Source organism: Mastigoproctus giganteus, chromosome 1 (assembly GCF_048544385.1).
Source record: "Mastigoproctus giganteus isolate SK-2022 chromosome 1, ASM4854438v1, whole genome shotgun sequence".
Lineage (NCBI taxonomy): Eukaryota > Metazoa > Arthropoda > Arachnida > Uropygi > Thelyphonidae > Mastigoproctus > Mastigoproctus giganteus.
Window position 1 is genome coordinate 150,031,129 of NC_143575.1, and position 15,961 is coordinate 150,047,089.

Consider the following 15,961-nt stretch of genomic DNA (forward strand, 5'->3'; position numbering starts at 1 on the left):
ACTGCTAGCTTGGTGGGAGACATCAGAACTTTTGAAACAGTAATCCGACCAAGGAAAAGAAGAAAAGAAGTCTCGCAGGTCATCCCATTTTGCATTCTTGTAATGCCAAACAACACGAGGTTGGGAATAGCCTTGAGATAAAGGTTCCATTGGAGAAGAGACAATCACCAAGTTGTGATCTGAAGTGCCTAAAGGAGCTCTCATTTCGACCGTGTACTTAGAAGGGTTGTTTGTGAGAAAAAGATCAAGTGTATTGGCTGTATGATTAGGATTGTCCGGTATTCTTGTAGGTAAATGAACAATCTGTGCTAGGTCATTAGTAATTGCAAAAGCCTCAGCATCTCGACCTGCTGGGTCGGTGTGACTAGAAAACGGAAGCCAGCTGGGGTTGTTAACATTAAAATCACCAAGGAAAATTACCTCACTGTTAGGAGAGTTGGACTGGAGAAAGTCAAGTTGCAACGAGAGGAAGTCAAAGAGCTCCAAGTGATTAGTCGAGTTGGGAGAACGGTAGAGACAACAGATGAATTTGACACTATAGCCAGAGCAATGAGGTAGAGAGATTTTAAGCCAGAGAAGAAGATCAAAGAGAGGAGATTCCAAATTGCCAAGTCTCTGACAGGGAATATCAGAACGGACATATGCACAAGTACCACCTTTGAGGCGAAAGGAATCATACAGCGAATAATTTGGGCATCTGAGATGAGCAGTAGTTGAATCAACCGATAACTGAGATTCTGTCAGAAAAAGTACATGAGGTTTGGCAGACTGCAAGTGGAAATGGACATCGTTGAGATTAGAATTGAGACCACGTATATTTGTGAAATGAATTAGGAAGTCCTTGGGAGGTTTAGATCTTTTCGCAGATAAGCTTGCTCTATTAGTTTGACAATTCATGGTGTATTCAATAGTAAGAAAAAGTGGGTGGGACATGCTGTATGAAGTAATGAAATTTTTGGATATGGCGTACATGTGGTAAGAATATACCCAGATCCTTGACATAACGTGGCCTCAACAATGCTCCCCGCATACACACTACTCGGACTCCCTCCAATCACTATCTGGCAGAGTAGAGGTAGCAAGATTATACACTAGCTGATCCGGAAGCCTCCTAGAGAGTTACCAATAGGTCCGGTCCGGTGTACTAACTAGCGGCCGGCCTGCAAAAACCGTTTTAGAGCTGTACCCTCGAAATGTAAGGAATATTGGATCTCGCCACAACGTTCATCATAACCTCAAAAGTCATCAATCATACTGCATGATGGAAGAGATAGGGAAGGGTTGACCGGAACTTAGCTCTAGAGACTAAACATGGGTTCCACCACTTCAAGCCTCCAATAAGCAAAGTGGTGGTATTTCAGCGGTTGATGAGAGTCATCTTCCACCATCTTCCACTTGTAGGTCGTTTAGCATTTGTGTATTTTTAAACTGAACGAGGAGCTAGCCCGTTAAGCTACCGCCGACTTAGCTCTCTGGGTCATCGGGACACGCAAGCCCCCTCACCCCACCGCGACAAGGTCCAATTATGGTGCTCCAGTTTATAATTCTGCCCGAAGGAGTGTATGATGCTGGCTGGATCCTATACAACACAATGCACTGCAGATTGCACTTTGTGTTTATAGGATATCTCCAACTTATAGTCTATATATTGAAGCTCAGACCTCCCTCTGTACCTCTGCAGAAGAATGCTATTACTTAAATATGCAGCAAAAATATAAAGTTGCTCTCTGCATCCTATTCAGCCATACCTCTTTAACCCACCACCACCACTACTCAATCTCTATAGAAATAAACCAAGTAAAATATGACCAGCAGGCCTATGGCTCCTTGAAGTATCACAGAATTGGAATGTTCCTCTCCATAATAGGCAACAGGTAAAGAATTACTCTCACCCACTATGGACTAACCCCTTTCCTCAACTGACTTGTGATACTTATTTTCTTCAATGGGGAAAGAATCGTCTACTGATTCTGAATGTGGAACAATGAATGTCGGTGCTAGCCATATTCAAAACTACTCTGACTTCTTGCAAATATATGCAGATAGTTCCAAATCTGCTTCAACCATTGGAGCAGTGTTTCCTCTGCTATTATATCATCTTCTCCCCCCCCCCTCCCGAGTACAGCAACTTTTCAGCAGAACTACATGAAATATAATTTGCTCTAAAAAATTTGACTCTTTACCCATCTGCAAAATATTTAGTTTACAATGACCCTTTCAGCTCAATTAGAGCAATGCAAAATCCTTCTCATGAGGCTCACCCTGTTTTAAACCAAATCAAGAGTTTGCCAGAGCAAATTGAAGATCGTCAGCAACTATTGAACTTTTGCTAAAATAATAAACTTTTCCAGTTGAAACAGGACCCAAAATTTTAGTACTCGAGCATTCAGACAGTGCGACAAGAAGAAGTGGTACCTCACACGGATAAGAATAGGACACTCACCTGATTCACCTCCATCTACTCACAGGCGATGATCATCCTCAGTATGCACACTGTTCAGAACATCTAACAGTCAAACATATTTTGATTGACCATCCACACTATCAGTAACATCGAACTTCAATACTTCATTCTCTGGCTAATTTCGGAGAACTGATGACATTATATCATATCATTGGAGAGGAGGCAAATATTAATGAACTTCTCTGTTTTTTTGAAACAAATTGGAATGTATGATCGATTATGATAGTTTCTGAACTGAAATGAAAGCACACTATAGCCAGAGCAGCTTGTGTGCGATTAAGTGCACACACACACACACACACACACTGTACATTTTTGATGTGACACCTTGTTTATAGATTACAATAATGAGCATTTAGACCTGGTGCATTTTGGCCTAAGCTGCCCATATAAAGTCAAATAACCAACCAACAACTAACCTCTAATAATTTGACTGGCTCTCCCATAAATTTATTCAAACTATCCCTTTCACAACACCAGATGGAAGTTTGAGGGGTCTAGTTTTCACACACTGTAATTTGAAGAACTGAAGCCTTTCTTGGGAACAGCATCCTTTTTCTCCCCCTCGCTAATCTCATTGCCCTCTCTGACCCCCTTTCATCATATGCACATCCTTCCTTAAAATGAGGCTTCCAGACCTGTTTGCAGTACTCAAGATGTGGCCTGACCGTCATATTATACGTCAGGATAATTGCCTCGTTCTTCCTACAGGCAAAATTTTTTATATCATTGACAAACCCTATGAGCTGTCTTAGCAGCCTGTCTACACTGTTCAGAGAATTTCATGTTTGACTGCTTAATTATTCCCTTGTCTTTTCCATTCTCCACCATCTTGTGTGGTATAACATAGTTTGTTACTTTATTTTGTCATTGTTAAACTTAAATTTCTGATACTAGAAAGATTAGATACTCATGTATCTAATCTTTCTAGATCTTGTTGCTGTAGCATATCCTGATTACTGTCATTAACCACCATTCCAATGTTTTTACCTTCTGCAAATTTCGACATTAAACCTGATTATCTCTTAATGATGTCTCATCATATAATTTATGAAAACAACAATGGATAGAATCAAACCCTGTGGGAAATCACTAATAATATTAGTCCAAAAAAAGCAGTTCCCGCTGATAACCACCTTCTGTCTTCTCCCACTGAACCATCACTTTATACATAGCAGTAACATACCCATAATGCCACACTTCTCTAGTTTTGTACAGTAGTCTTTTATGTGCAACAGTAGTCTATTGTGTTCAAAACCTTTTTTGAAATCTAATTTCAAAAAAGCTTTAATACTGTTGCACATAACTGCTGTACAAACTGGAGATCTGAAATCTAATATATAATGTCAAAATTATTTTGTGCATCCAGTTCCTTTGTTATTTTCAGGGTCGCATTAATGCTATGGTCAAACCGGACATGGCCTGGGACTTCACCCAAAGAGGGGCCTCATTTTCAGTGTAAATATTTTCTAAAGTAGCGATAAAAATGTGTAATAATAATAATAATAATAGTTTCTACAGATCACAGAAATATATTTATCAATGTATGGGTGAATAAACCTCTCTAAAAACAAGTTTTTTTTAAAAACCAGAGTAATATTTGTATGTGTGTAATATATATATATTACACACATACATACAAATTTCTACAGGGATGGGATACACTTAAATAGAAAGGGTGCAAGAATATTTGCTGATGCTATCGAGGCAGAGTTAGATAGGGTGGAAAACTGCTAGCTTGGAGGGATGCACGGACTAATAGATTAACAGTAGTCACTGCAGAGGTAAAAGTGATTCTTGCACTACTTCTATTGAAATGCAATTGAGCAGCAGCCTGGAAAGCAAGGCAATGGGGATTTCCAGGACTGCTGGGAGTCATAGTGGAACAAGTAAATACATTGGCTATGTTAGGGTAACTAAGAGTAGAAACTGGTGCATGTATACTTGCATGTACACCAATACTAGGAGTATAGTTAATAAATTCGATGAGCTTGAAGTGCTAATTAAGACATCAAAGGCAGATATTGTTGGGATATCAGAGACATGATGTCACACGGACATAAGCAGAACTGGAATTTGGGGAGTAAAATGTGTACAGAAAGGGAGGAGGGGTTATGCTGTTAGTTAAGAAACACATAAAATTTAAGGAAGTGTATCCAATTGGTGTTGGTGGACAATGCAATGTTCAGTCTGTTTGGTGTGACATAAGCACTGGGAAATGAAATATGAGAGTAGGTGTGTGTTATAGGCCAAATGAATCTGATGAGTATAATCAGCAATTGTGCAGAGAAATAGAGTGGGCCAGTAAATCAGAGTGTCTTATAATGGGGGATTTTAATTTCCCAGAGATTGATTGGAATTTATGAGTTGGTCACTCACACACTAGCAAGGCTTTTGTGGATTTATTGGATGATTGATTTCTACAGCAGCATGTTCGTGAGGCAACTAGAGGGAGTAATACTCTTGATCTAATTATCACTAGTGATTCTTCATGCATCAAGAATCTGCAGATAAAGGAACCACTAGGTGGCACTGATCACAGTGTGCTGAAGTGGGATTTACTCAAAGAGGTAACTACCATCAAGGGTAAAGGGAAGAGTTTTTGCTTTCATAAAGGTGACTACGGTGGTCTAAGACAGTATTATAATTCTATATGGTGGGACCAACTGATGATGTTACCAATAGCAAATTCAAAATGGGAAGCATTCAAAGAATTAATCTTGGAAGCTATTAGGCTTTTCATACCAACAAAGAAATATTGTTTAAGATTTAGGCCTAAATGGATGTCAGATGAACTAATTAGACATGTGATAGAGAAGAAAAATGCATAGGACACGTATAAATTAACATGTGACACAGAAGCCTATGATAGATATAAGCTGGTCTGTAACCCAGTTACAAAGGAGGTTAGGCAGGCGAAGGCAGATTATGAGAAATCTTTGGCAAAGGATGCAAAGAAAAACAGCAAAGAGTTCTTTACTTATGTAAACTCTAGAAGGAAAGGGTTGAATCAGTTTGGTCCACTTGATATCGATGGTTCAACTGTTGATGATCCTGCTCAGGTAGCTAACAAACTAAATGAATATTTTGCATCTACATTCACACATGAGGAGTTATTCAGAGAGGGAAATGTTAGAGGTGTATTCAGGGAGGGAAACGTTAGAGGTGTATTCAACTCTGGCAGTAAGCTAGATATCTTGTAATAACTGAGAGCAAAGTGGAGGAGAAATTGTTGAAGATAAACATAAAAAAGGCACCTGGGGATAATGAAATCTATCCAGTTATATTAAAGGAGGTGGCAAAGGAACTAAGCAAACCCTTAGCCATAATTATGACAGTTTCTTTGACCCAGGGGAGGTACCCATGGACTGGAGATGTGCAAATGTGATCCCAATCCACAAATGAGGATCAAAAGGAGACACAGATAATTACAGACCTGTTAGTTTAACTTCTGTTGCAGGGAAATTAATGGAGCCACTGGTTAAAGAAGCATTGCAGGATCATCTAGACAAGACTTGAGTTATAGTTCGGACCCAGCATGGGTTTGTTAAGGGGAAGTCTTGTCTGACTAATTTGTTTGGATACTATGAAGTAGTCACAAAGGAACTGGATGCGAAGAATAACTTTGATATCATATATTTGGATATTAGAAAGGCCTTTGATACTGTTGCACGTGGAAGACTGCTGCACAAATTGGAGCAGTGTGGCATTGGAGGCAAATTGTTGCTATGGATAAAGGGATGGTCGAGTGGGAGAAGACAGAGAGTGGTAATCAATGGACACTGCTCTTTGTGGACTAATGTTTTTAGTAGAGTCCCTTAGGGTTCAGTGTTGGGTTCATTATTATTTTCTGTATTTATAAATGATATTGATGAGGGTATATCAGGGTTAATGTCCAAGTTTGCAGATGATACGAAGGTTGGCAGGGTTGTTAATGACAATTATGACAGTTCACTGCTGCAACAGGATCTAGAAAAGTTGAGCAGATGGGCTAAGAGGTGGCAAATGAAGTTTAACATTGACTAATATAAAGTACTACATATGGGAAGCTGTAATCCCAGAGTAAGGTATCAACTCTCTGGTACCAAAGTATCAACTCTCTGGTACCAAACTGACAGTGGTAGAGAATTAAACGGACCTGGGGGTAATTGAGCAGGCAGATATGAAGTTTTCTGAGAAGTGCAGACACCATGAGCTACTCTGCAAGAGTAGCTCATGGTGTCTTGTCAATGATATACAGGAATTTTTCTAAAAGGGATAAGGAGGTGATTATCCCCTTGTATAAGGCAATGGTCAGGCCACACTGAGTACTGTATGCAGGTCTGGAGGCCTCATTTTAAGAAGGATGTAGAGCTGTTGGAACGAGTACAGAGAAGGGCAACAAGATTAGTTAAAAGAACAAAGGGTTGCTCTTACGAAGAAAGGCTTAAGTTTTGCAAATTACAGTGTCTGGAGACTAGGCACCTGCGAGGTGACCTGATTGAGGTGTGTAAAGCCTTTAATGGTTTGAGCATGCTCACTGCTGATGAGATTCTTCCTCTTGCTCAGAATAATCACCTGAGAGGGCATAAATTCAAATTAAGGAAATTCGGTTGTAGGATAGATGTGCGGAAGTTTGCCTTTAGCCAGCAGGTGGTTGATTGCTGAAACAAACTTCCATCTGTCATTGTAGAAGTTGATAGCTTAAATAGATTCAAGGCAGAACTTGACAAACATTTGTAGTGAGGGGATGGGTGAAATGAGGGTTTTTTTTTTTTTTTTTTGGCTGATGCTATTTAAGCTTGCTTTCATTTATCATGTGCCCCTGCTAATGCTAATGCTATATATATTAAAGGGCCCTCAAATTTAAATATGGCCAGGGGCCTATTTCATCCCTAACTAAAAATTTTGGCATGAGAAAAGTGCTAAGATGGTGCCAAAAATTTTGAATGAAAATCAAAGGATGAATAGACATCCAAGTTTATGAAGGTGTTTTGAAAAAAATGGAAGAAAATCCAGACTTTATGTACTGTAATTACTTGTGATGAAAGTTGCCTATTCTAGTATGACTCACAAACTAAAAGACAGTCAATGCATTGGAAGACGAAACAATTCCTCAATCCAAAAACAAACAATGTCAAAATCAAAAGTGAAAACCATGCTTCTTTTTTCTTTGGTATTAAAGCAATTATTATAGATTAAAGGAATTGTTATGGATGAATATGTTCCACAAAATAAGTCTGCCAATGAGACATATTACACTGAAGTGCTTACAAGGCTGTGGGAAAAAAAATTGAAGGAAGAGACCTCAATTGTGGAAGGATGGTTGGATGCTCCATCAAGGACAATGCTTGTAAGGTACAAAATATTTCATTATATTTAATTTTTTACAGCAGTCTCATTATTTAATAGCCACACCTTGTATCAATAGGTTAAACCCATTCTCTCCCTCAGTTTGAAGGAACTGATGGAGAGAAGTCCTTAAGTCTGTCGCAGAAATTCTTTCAGACATGCCAGACAAGCTGTGCTTGCTACCTGGGATTCTAAAATGCTGATGGAACTGATATTCAGGTGACACTAAACTCAATACCCAATTTTGGCGAAGTCCGAATAGTCTGTGACAGCCAAATCCTTTGTTGCACCTTCATGATTGTGAGACTGTTAGTAATCCTGGGTATAACCCCCATGCACAAGCACACTGTGGGTAACCACTCAGGTGTGAGCCAATGTAGCCACACCTTGTATCAATAGGTTAAACCCATTCTCTTCCTCAGTTTGAAGGAACTGATGGAGAGAAGTCCTTAAGGGGTTGAGGTGTGGCATCCACACCACATGGAGGAATGCCACCCCTCTGTGTTACCAGGCAATACTAGGTGGTAGATGACTCTCATCATCTAGGGCAATACCACCACTTTGCTTATTGGAGGCTTGAAGTGGTGGAACCCATGTTTAGTCTCCAGAGTTAAGTTCCATCAACCCTCATCCATCTCTTCCATCTTGCAGTATGATTGATGTTTTTTGATGATAAACACCATGGCGAGATCCAGTGGTGACTAAATTACATTTCGAGAATACAGTTCTAAAACTGTGTTCGCAGGCCAGTTGCTAGTTAGTACACTGAACTGAACCAATTGGTAACTCTCTAGGAGGCTTCCGGATCACCTAGTGTATAATCTTCTTGCTCACTCTACTCTGCAAGATTCAGAGTGGAGGGAGTCTGAATAGTGTGTATATGTGGGGGATTTGTCAAGGCCACGTTATGTCAAGGATCTGGGTATATTCTTAGCATGTGTATGCCATTTTCCAAAATTTCATTATTTCATACAGCATGTCCCCAACCCCCCAAACCATTGACTACAACATGGATCATCAAACTAATAGAGCGAACTTATCTGCAAAAAGATCTAAACCTCCAAAACACTTCCTAGTTCATTTCACAAATATACGTGGTCTCAGTTCTAATCTCGGTGATGTCCATTTCCACTTACAGTCTGCCAAACCCCATGTATTTTTTCGGACAGAATCCCATTTATCGGTCGATTCAACTACTGCTCATCTCATTTGCCCAAATTATTCACTCTAAGATTCCTTTTACCTCAAAGGTGGTACTTGTGCATATGTTCGTTCCGATATTCTCTGTCAGAGCCTTGGTAATTTGGAATCTCCTCTTTTCGATGTTCTCTGGCTTAAAATCTCCCTACCTCATTCTGACAAATTCATCTGTTGTCTGTACCGTTCTCCCAATTCCACTAATCACTTGGAACTCTTTAACTTCCTCTCTTTGCAACTTGACTTTCTCCAGTCCAACTTTCCTAACAATGAGGTAATTTTCCTTGGTGATTTTAATGTTCACAACTTCAGCTGGCTTCTGTTTTCTAGTCACACAGTATCAGTTGGTCGAGATGCTGAGGCTTTTGCAATTACTGATGACCATGCACAGATTGTTCACTTACCTACCAGAATACTGGACAATCCTAACCATACAGCCAACATGCTTGATATTTTTCTCCTAAACAACCCTTCTAAGTACATGGTCGAAGTGAGAGGTCCTTTAGGCACTTCAGATCACAACTTGGTGATTGTCTCCTCTCCAATGGAGCATTTATCTCATGGCTGTTCTCAACCTCATGTTGTTTGGCATTACAAGAATGCAAAATGGGATGACCTGTGCGATTCATTTTCTTCTTTTCCTTGGTTGGGTTACTGTTTCAAAACTTCTGATGTCAACGCTTGTTCATATCGTGCCAGTGAAATTATTCTTGCAGGAATGGAATCTTTTATCCCACACTCCACTTTAAAATCTCGTCCTTTATCTAAACCTTGGTTTTCCAATAAATGTGCTAAGGCTGTTCAAGAGATGAATTTTGCATATCATAATTGGGTTGTTTCCAATTCTTCAGTTTCATTTTCTGCATACACCAAAAGCTCACAACAATTGTAAAGCAGTTATTAATCAGTCCAAACTAGAGTTTGAACAGGCTAAGAGTAGAAAAATTGCTTCTTGCCCTAATGGTAGCCGAGCATTCTGGTCTCTTGCCACAGGTATTGGCCTCAGCTTTTGCTCATCTCTGCTCCCACCTATATCAAAACCAGATGTTTCCATTGTCACTTCAGCCAAGGATAAAGGTAACCTACTAGCATCCCATTTTTCTTCAACTCATGTATTAATGAACTTTGTAAAACAACTCCCACCATTCCCAGCATGCTCCATTCAGTGCCTCCTGTGGTCTTCTGTCAAAAGGATGTCATAAGGATTTTACGAATCTTTATTCTAAGAAAGCTCCAGGTCCTGATGATATTTCTCCGCTTGTTCTCGAAACCCGCACTCCTGAACTTACTCCTGTGCTTTGCTGCCTTTTTTCACTTTAATATTCCAAAAGTGTTTTTCCTTCTGCTTAGAAATTTGCTCATATCCAGCCAGTTCCTAAAAAGGGTGACAAATCCCTACCATCCAATTATCATTCCATTGAATTACTTCCACTTTTTCTAAAGTAATGGAGAAATCAATTAACCATCTACTCTTAAACTACCTAGAAACCTTCCATGTGATCAACGATTGCCAGTATGGATCCTGTTAGTGTTGATCCACTGGTGATATTCTGGCTTATGTTACCCATTTATGGACAAATTCAATGGTAAAGTTTGGTGAAACACAATCACTTGCTCTTGACATCTCAAAGGCTTTTGATCTTGCTTAGTATAAAGGTCTTCTAAACAAGCTTCCATCTTATGGTTTGCCAACTGTTTTTTGTAATTGGTTATCCAGATTTGTCTCTGATTGTTCACTAAGGCTGGTGGTAGATGGCTCTCTGTCTTCTGACTTCTCCACTAATGCTGATGTCCCGTAAGGTTCAGTTCTTTCCCCCCACTCTTTTCCTCTTGTATATTAATGACTTTCTTCCATTTGCCGGAAATCCTATCCATAATTTTGCTGATGATAGCACATTGCATTCCATTTTCCAGTTTGAGAGACCTTGCCCTGCTCAATCAGCTTCAACTTCTCGAATATCCGCTATTGATTCCTTAAATTCTGATCTCCTGGTAATTCAACAGTGGGGCCAGGACAACTTAGTTGATTTCAATCCTTCTAAAGCTCAGTCCTGTCTTATTTCTTGCAAAAAGGATTCTTCTGCTCCTATGGTTATCTTTGGTGACACTCCGATTTCTAGGCAAGATTATATATCTCTTTTGAGGATTACCCTGATTTCTAATCTCTCTTGGCACAAAAAAAAAAAAAAAAAACATTACAAATACCGGTAGTTCCCGAATTTACAAGTTAATTCATTCCTATCACGTGCTCTTAAAGCAAAAATTCGTAAAGTGGGAATTTATTTCACTTAGGTATAATGTTAAAAATAGGGGTTACATTCTCAGCAATGAAATTAGTTTATAAGTATAAACAATTATTGATTTATCCAAAGAAATGAAAGCGTAGCCTGTAAAATCAAGCAAATTATAATAATAAAGAAATTATTTATGACTTACAAATGTTAAAGAATGTTTATTCTTCATTATCATAATTGACTAAATGCACACTCACTGATCACTCATTATTGGTTCGGCATTTGTTGATTTGTTGCACAAGTAGTTGTCTTCTTCAGAAATGCTTCAAGAGGCATTTGTTTCCAAAATCTTCTCTTTTCTTTATAAATTTCAATAGCATGCATAAGCATTTTTTAACAGAACGCACAAATTGCAACTAACATGATTTGCTTAGAGTAACAAATTTTCAAAGCTTAAAAAAAAAAAGGAATTAAGAGAAGATTTTAAAAATTTTTTGTTTTTTTATAGGTTTGAAGATTTCAGTAAAGGGGAAACACATTTCACCATAATAATGTAAAAAAAAACACAATTCCAGCTATTTTCGCAAATGAATAACATGGACTTTACTACCCATTTATAACTGTTTGCAGTAACAGAAAAGCCCAATAAACTGGAAAGTGCAAATTGTTTTGTGGTCGTGACCTCCAGAAATGTGCTTTAGAAAAATATCACAAAGCCGTTCAAAATTGGTTCTTATGGCAGAACATATTATAATGATGAATTGGTAACTAATACAGTTTACACTAAAAAAATGAGTTAGAGCGTTAATATAGCGAAAACTTCAACTTCTGAGGTCGGGGAACGAATTACTAAAAAACAATGTGTTTTTTGGGTTCACATTACGATATTTTCATGATACGATGGTGTCTCTGGAATGGATTAATATCGTAAAGTGGGGGTACACTGTATTGTATAGCTACGTGCATGGTTTGAAATGCGGTATTTATGAATGTTTAACATTCATTTTTTGCAATTAACGTTCATATTTTCGATTTTGTTGATACTTGATACTTGAAAAAAAAAACTCGTAAACTCGGGAACTTGTAAAGTGTGAACTGCTGGTATTACTTCCTCTATATCTAAAAAATGTGGTTTTCTCTTTCGCTCTTGGCATTACTTTTCCTCCAAACAACTGTTTACTCTGTATAAATTGCAAATCCATCCTACCATGGAATATTGTTCCCACATCTGAGGCGGTGCTCCCAAAACCTCTCTCAGGCTTCTAGATTCCATTCAGAAGAGGGGAGTTAGGTTAATTAATGACTCGTCTCTAACAGAGTCTCTCCACTCTCTGTATCATAGACATACTGTTTCTGCTGCATGCCTTTTCTACAGATACTTCCTTGGGCACTGTTCTTCTGAATTGGCTTCTGTAATTCCTGCTGTCTCTTTCAAAACAGTCCTAACACGTGCGGCCACCAGCCAACATCCATTTACTGTCCAACTTTAAACTCACAGAACAAACTTTTTATCTTCCTCGTTTATTCATTCAACTGCTGTTTTCTGGAACAACCTTCCTTCATATGTATTTTTTGAAAACTACAGTCTACTGAAGTTCAAGTCTAAAGTCAACAAATATCTTCTTTCGTCTTTTCAACCTCCAACCCTTGCACAGTACTAAGTACTATAGGTTCTAATACCTCTTGTGTGTGGGGTTTTCATTAAAAAAAAAAAAAGAAAGTTCCCCTATCCCCTTCCAAAAAAGTATTGCTATACGAATCTCATCTCATACATGGTTACCCATCACATGTAAACAAGTTTTGTTAAACACGTCTTTTGAAGAGTTTGGAAGCTCAGAAACATTGAGGTAAAAAAAAAAAAAAACATTGAGGTACTTTTTTATAATCAAATTTATCTGAGTCTTAATTCATATTCCAGGTACATTTGATTATAACAAAATAATTAAAATTTAAAAAATTTAAAAATTTACTTGAAATATAATTTATTCAAACTACCCACTTTTGCCTACTCCAGCTGGACATTTATTCTAACAATTACTTGCCCTCTGCCTGAAAGCAAATTGTCTCATATCTTTTTCAATTTAAATTTATGTCCCTTTGTGTGTATGCCATTCAGGAAAGATCAAAGATGCCATCACCATTTAAATTACTCAACCCACTTGAACTCCTTAAACCTTCAACCTTAGGTCTTTTGCAGTTTCCTGGTTTACAGTTGCAATTTACAGAACCCAGTTTTTTCTTGGTAAGATGACTGTTTGTGCTCCTGACTAATCTTGTTACTCTTCTTTGAATCCATTCCAGAAGAAGAACTATATCCTTATTAAAATAACGATTTCTAATCTCTGTATGGTATTCAAGATATGGCCGGACCATTGCCTCACAACAAGATAATCACCTGTTTGTCCCAGCTGGTTGAATTTCTGTACATCATTGACAGAACACATGAACTGCTATAGCAGCAGCTCTGCACTGCTTGAAGAACTTCATATCAGACTGTACAATTATCCCTGGTCTTTTTTATTCTCCAACTACCTTGAGTTTGCTACTACACAATATGTTATTTGTAATTACTGTTATCCAAATGCAGGGTACTGCATTTCAGTAACAGTAATTACCCAATTGCTATTTTTCAGCTCATATTCTTAATTTTTCTGGGCCATTTTGAAAATAGCATATCCTGATTAATGTTGTTAATCACCCTCTACAGCCTCATATCAGGATCTTCAAACTCTTTAACTTCTGAGCTAAGGGTTAAAAATGATTTTTTTTTTTGCATAACCCAAAAATGTCTGAAAAAAGGGAATATGTGCGCAGAATTCATGGTGGAATTTTTTTGCTAAAATATTCTCCTGAATATAGATAAACAGCTATATTTTGAGTTTATATGTATGTATATTTTGAGCATTAGAATTTACTTACAGTGAAGTATATTTTGTTTATAGGTTATTCCCTATCTAGTGGCAATTTCTTTAAAGTGGGGCAGATGTTTATAGTAGTAGGAGCTCCTAGAGATGGCAATAATAAAGGACGGGTAAGAGTAAAATAATCTAGATCAGTGATATTCAACTGGTAAATTACACTTGTTTGATCTGAGAAAAAAAATTTTATATTCTAAATCAGTTTATTGATTTTCCCTGGAGGAGGAGCACACCTTAATGCAGGTAATGAAAATAAAGAAAACACATATACACTAAATGCACTTACCTATGTAGATTATGATGTTTTTAAACTACATAACAACCTGGGGATCCTCTTGAATGGACATTAACTGATAAAATAAATTTACATAATGGAAAATATATATATAAAAAACATAAAACAGACATAATTCATAATTTTAACTGGAAGAATTAAGTTGTGACCTAGGTTAGTCACTGACCTACATCACTAGAATCATTTGTACCTTGATAATACAGAAGAACAAAGAAGTCCTGTTGATTCTGGCAGCCATCAGAGAATGTAGTTATTTTTGTGAGCTGTCCTGGTACTGTTGAGCTATTCTTATGGCTTTCATGGAAATGCTAAAATTATGGGGATCTACTTGAATGGTGATCTGGAAGTGGGAGATTGGTTGCTGATTTTTTTTAAACACATTTTTTCCTTTTCATTTTCTGGGAATAATTTTTGTGGATATAGAAAACTTCAGTGAACTGTCTTTCTTTTTTTTTTTTGTTCGATTCTATATCAGAGAGTAGTTTCAAAGCCTTATTACTATCCTCCCTACCCCCATCTTAAAATAACTGTAATAGGGATACGGAGTAGTGTAAGATGTAATGCATCATATACAAAGGGTAAGGTGTATATACAATTGTCTTATTATATATCATTCAGGGGAGTATGACACCCATCATTTTTATGACACCAAATCGGGCACCATGTCTCATGGGTTGAGATTTTTTGCAGCATAATTTTGTTAATTTGTGTATAGGCAGCCCTCACAGGCTCTTCAACTGTTCTTTGTCTTATATCCTTCTTTGGATACATAATCCTTGATAATGTTCCCCAGAACGGTATCACGGGTGGAGAAATCAGTATGTCTGGGAGGCCAGTCAGTTGGCATTTCAAATGTGCTGATGCTTTCTGTCTGCACCTGTCTCCATACATATCATATAAGAATTTCTGACATGGATGGCTTAGTGGGCAGGGACTTTACCCTGTTTGTGCCCTGAGTGTCAAGTGATAGTTTCCAAGCGATCTCTCTAGTGTGATTTTCTGGTGTTTTCCATAGGACAAATATTAGCTTCTTTTTGTAAACCCTTCTCCACTCGCAACCTTACTGCTGACTGCTCACAATGTTACTTCCTTCCCCTGCTAGCAATGTCACTGCTAAACTGTCTAGCAATGTACTTCTCTCCTTTTATGATTGCTTGGTCACTGGTTGGTACCACTCCTACCTCTTCATGGTGGCTGATCATCTGGGTTGGAAAATTCAACCCTCAGGGCCAAAAGGATAAAATGGATGTTAATGATTTTCTGTGTGTAAAGCTGAAGAGCACTCAAGAAAACAATCATTAAATGGATCCTGAGTTTTCTCCTTTGAAAAGACTACAACAGGATGCAAACAAGAATCTCCAGCTTTCTTAATAATCCATTCTCTGTCATGCACAACCTGCTAGCAAGCTTCCCTTTCATTATGCAAAGATGCTTGGAAAATGCAGCTGCATCACCAAAAATGGTGAAATTTCTCCAATCTAGGGACTTGCTAATAGAAGGTGTCACTCAAGACACTCTGAGC

At 38.0% G+C, this 15,961-nt stretch overlaps 1 protein-coding gene across 1 annotated transcript in view; it reads left to right on the forward strand.

Annotated features, from left to right (window-relative positions):
- Positions 1–15,961, forward strand: part of LOC150091193 (integrin alpha-9-like) — a 295,920-nt gene that overhangs the window by 214,001 nt on the left and 65,958 nt on the right. Inside the window, exon 8 of the mRNA XM_090389494.1 lies at positions 14,169–14,257. Coding sequence (XP_090245620.1) covers positions 14,169–14,257 — 89 coding nt within the window. The remainder of the gene's footprint in view (positions 1–14,168; positions 14,258–15,961) is intronic.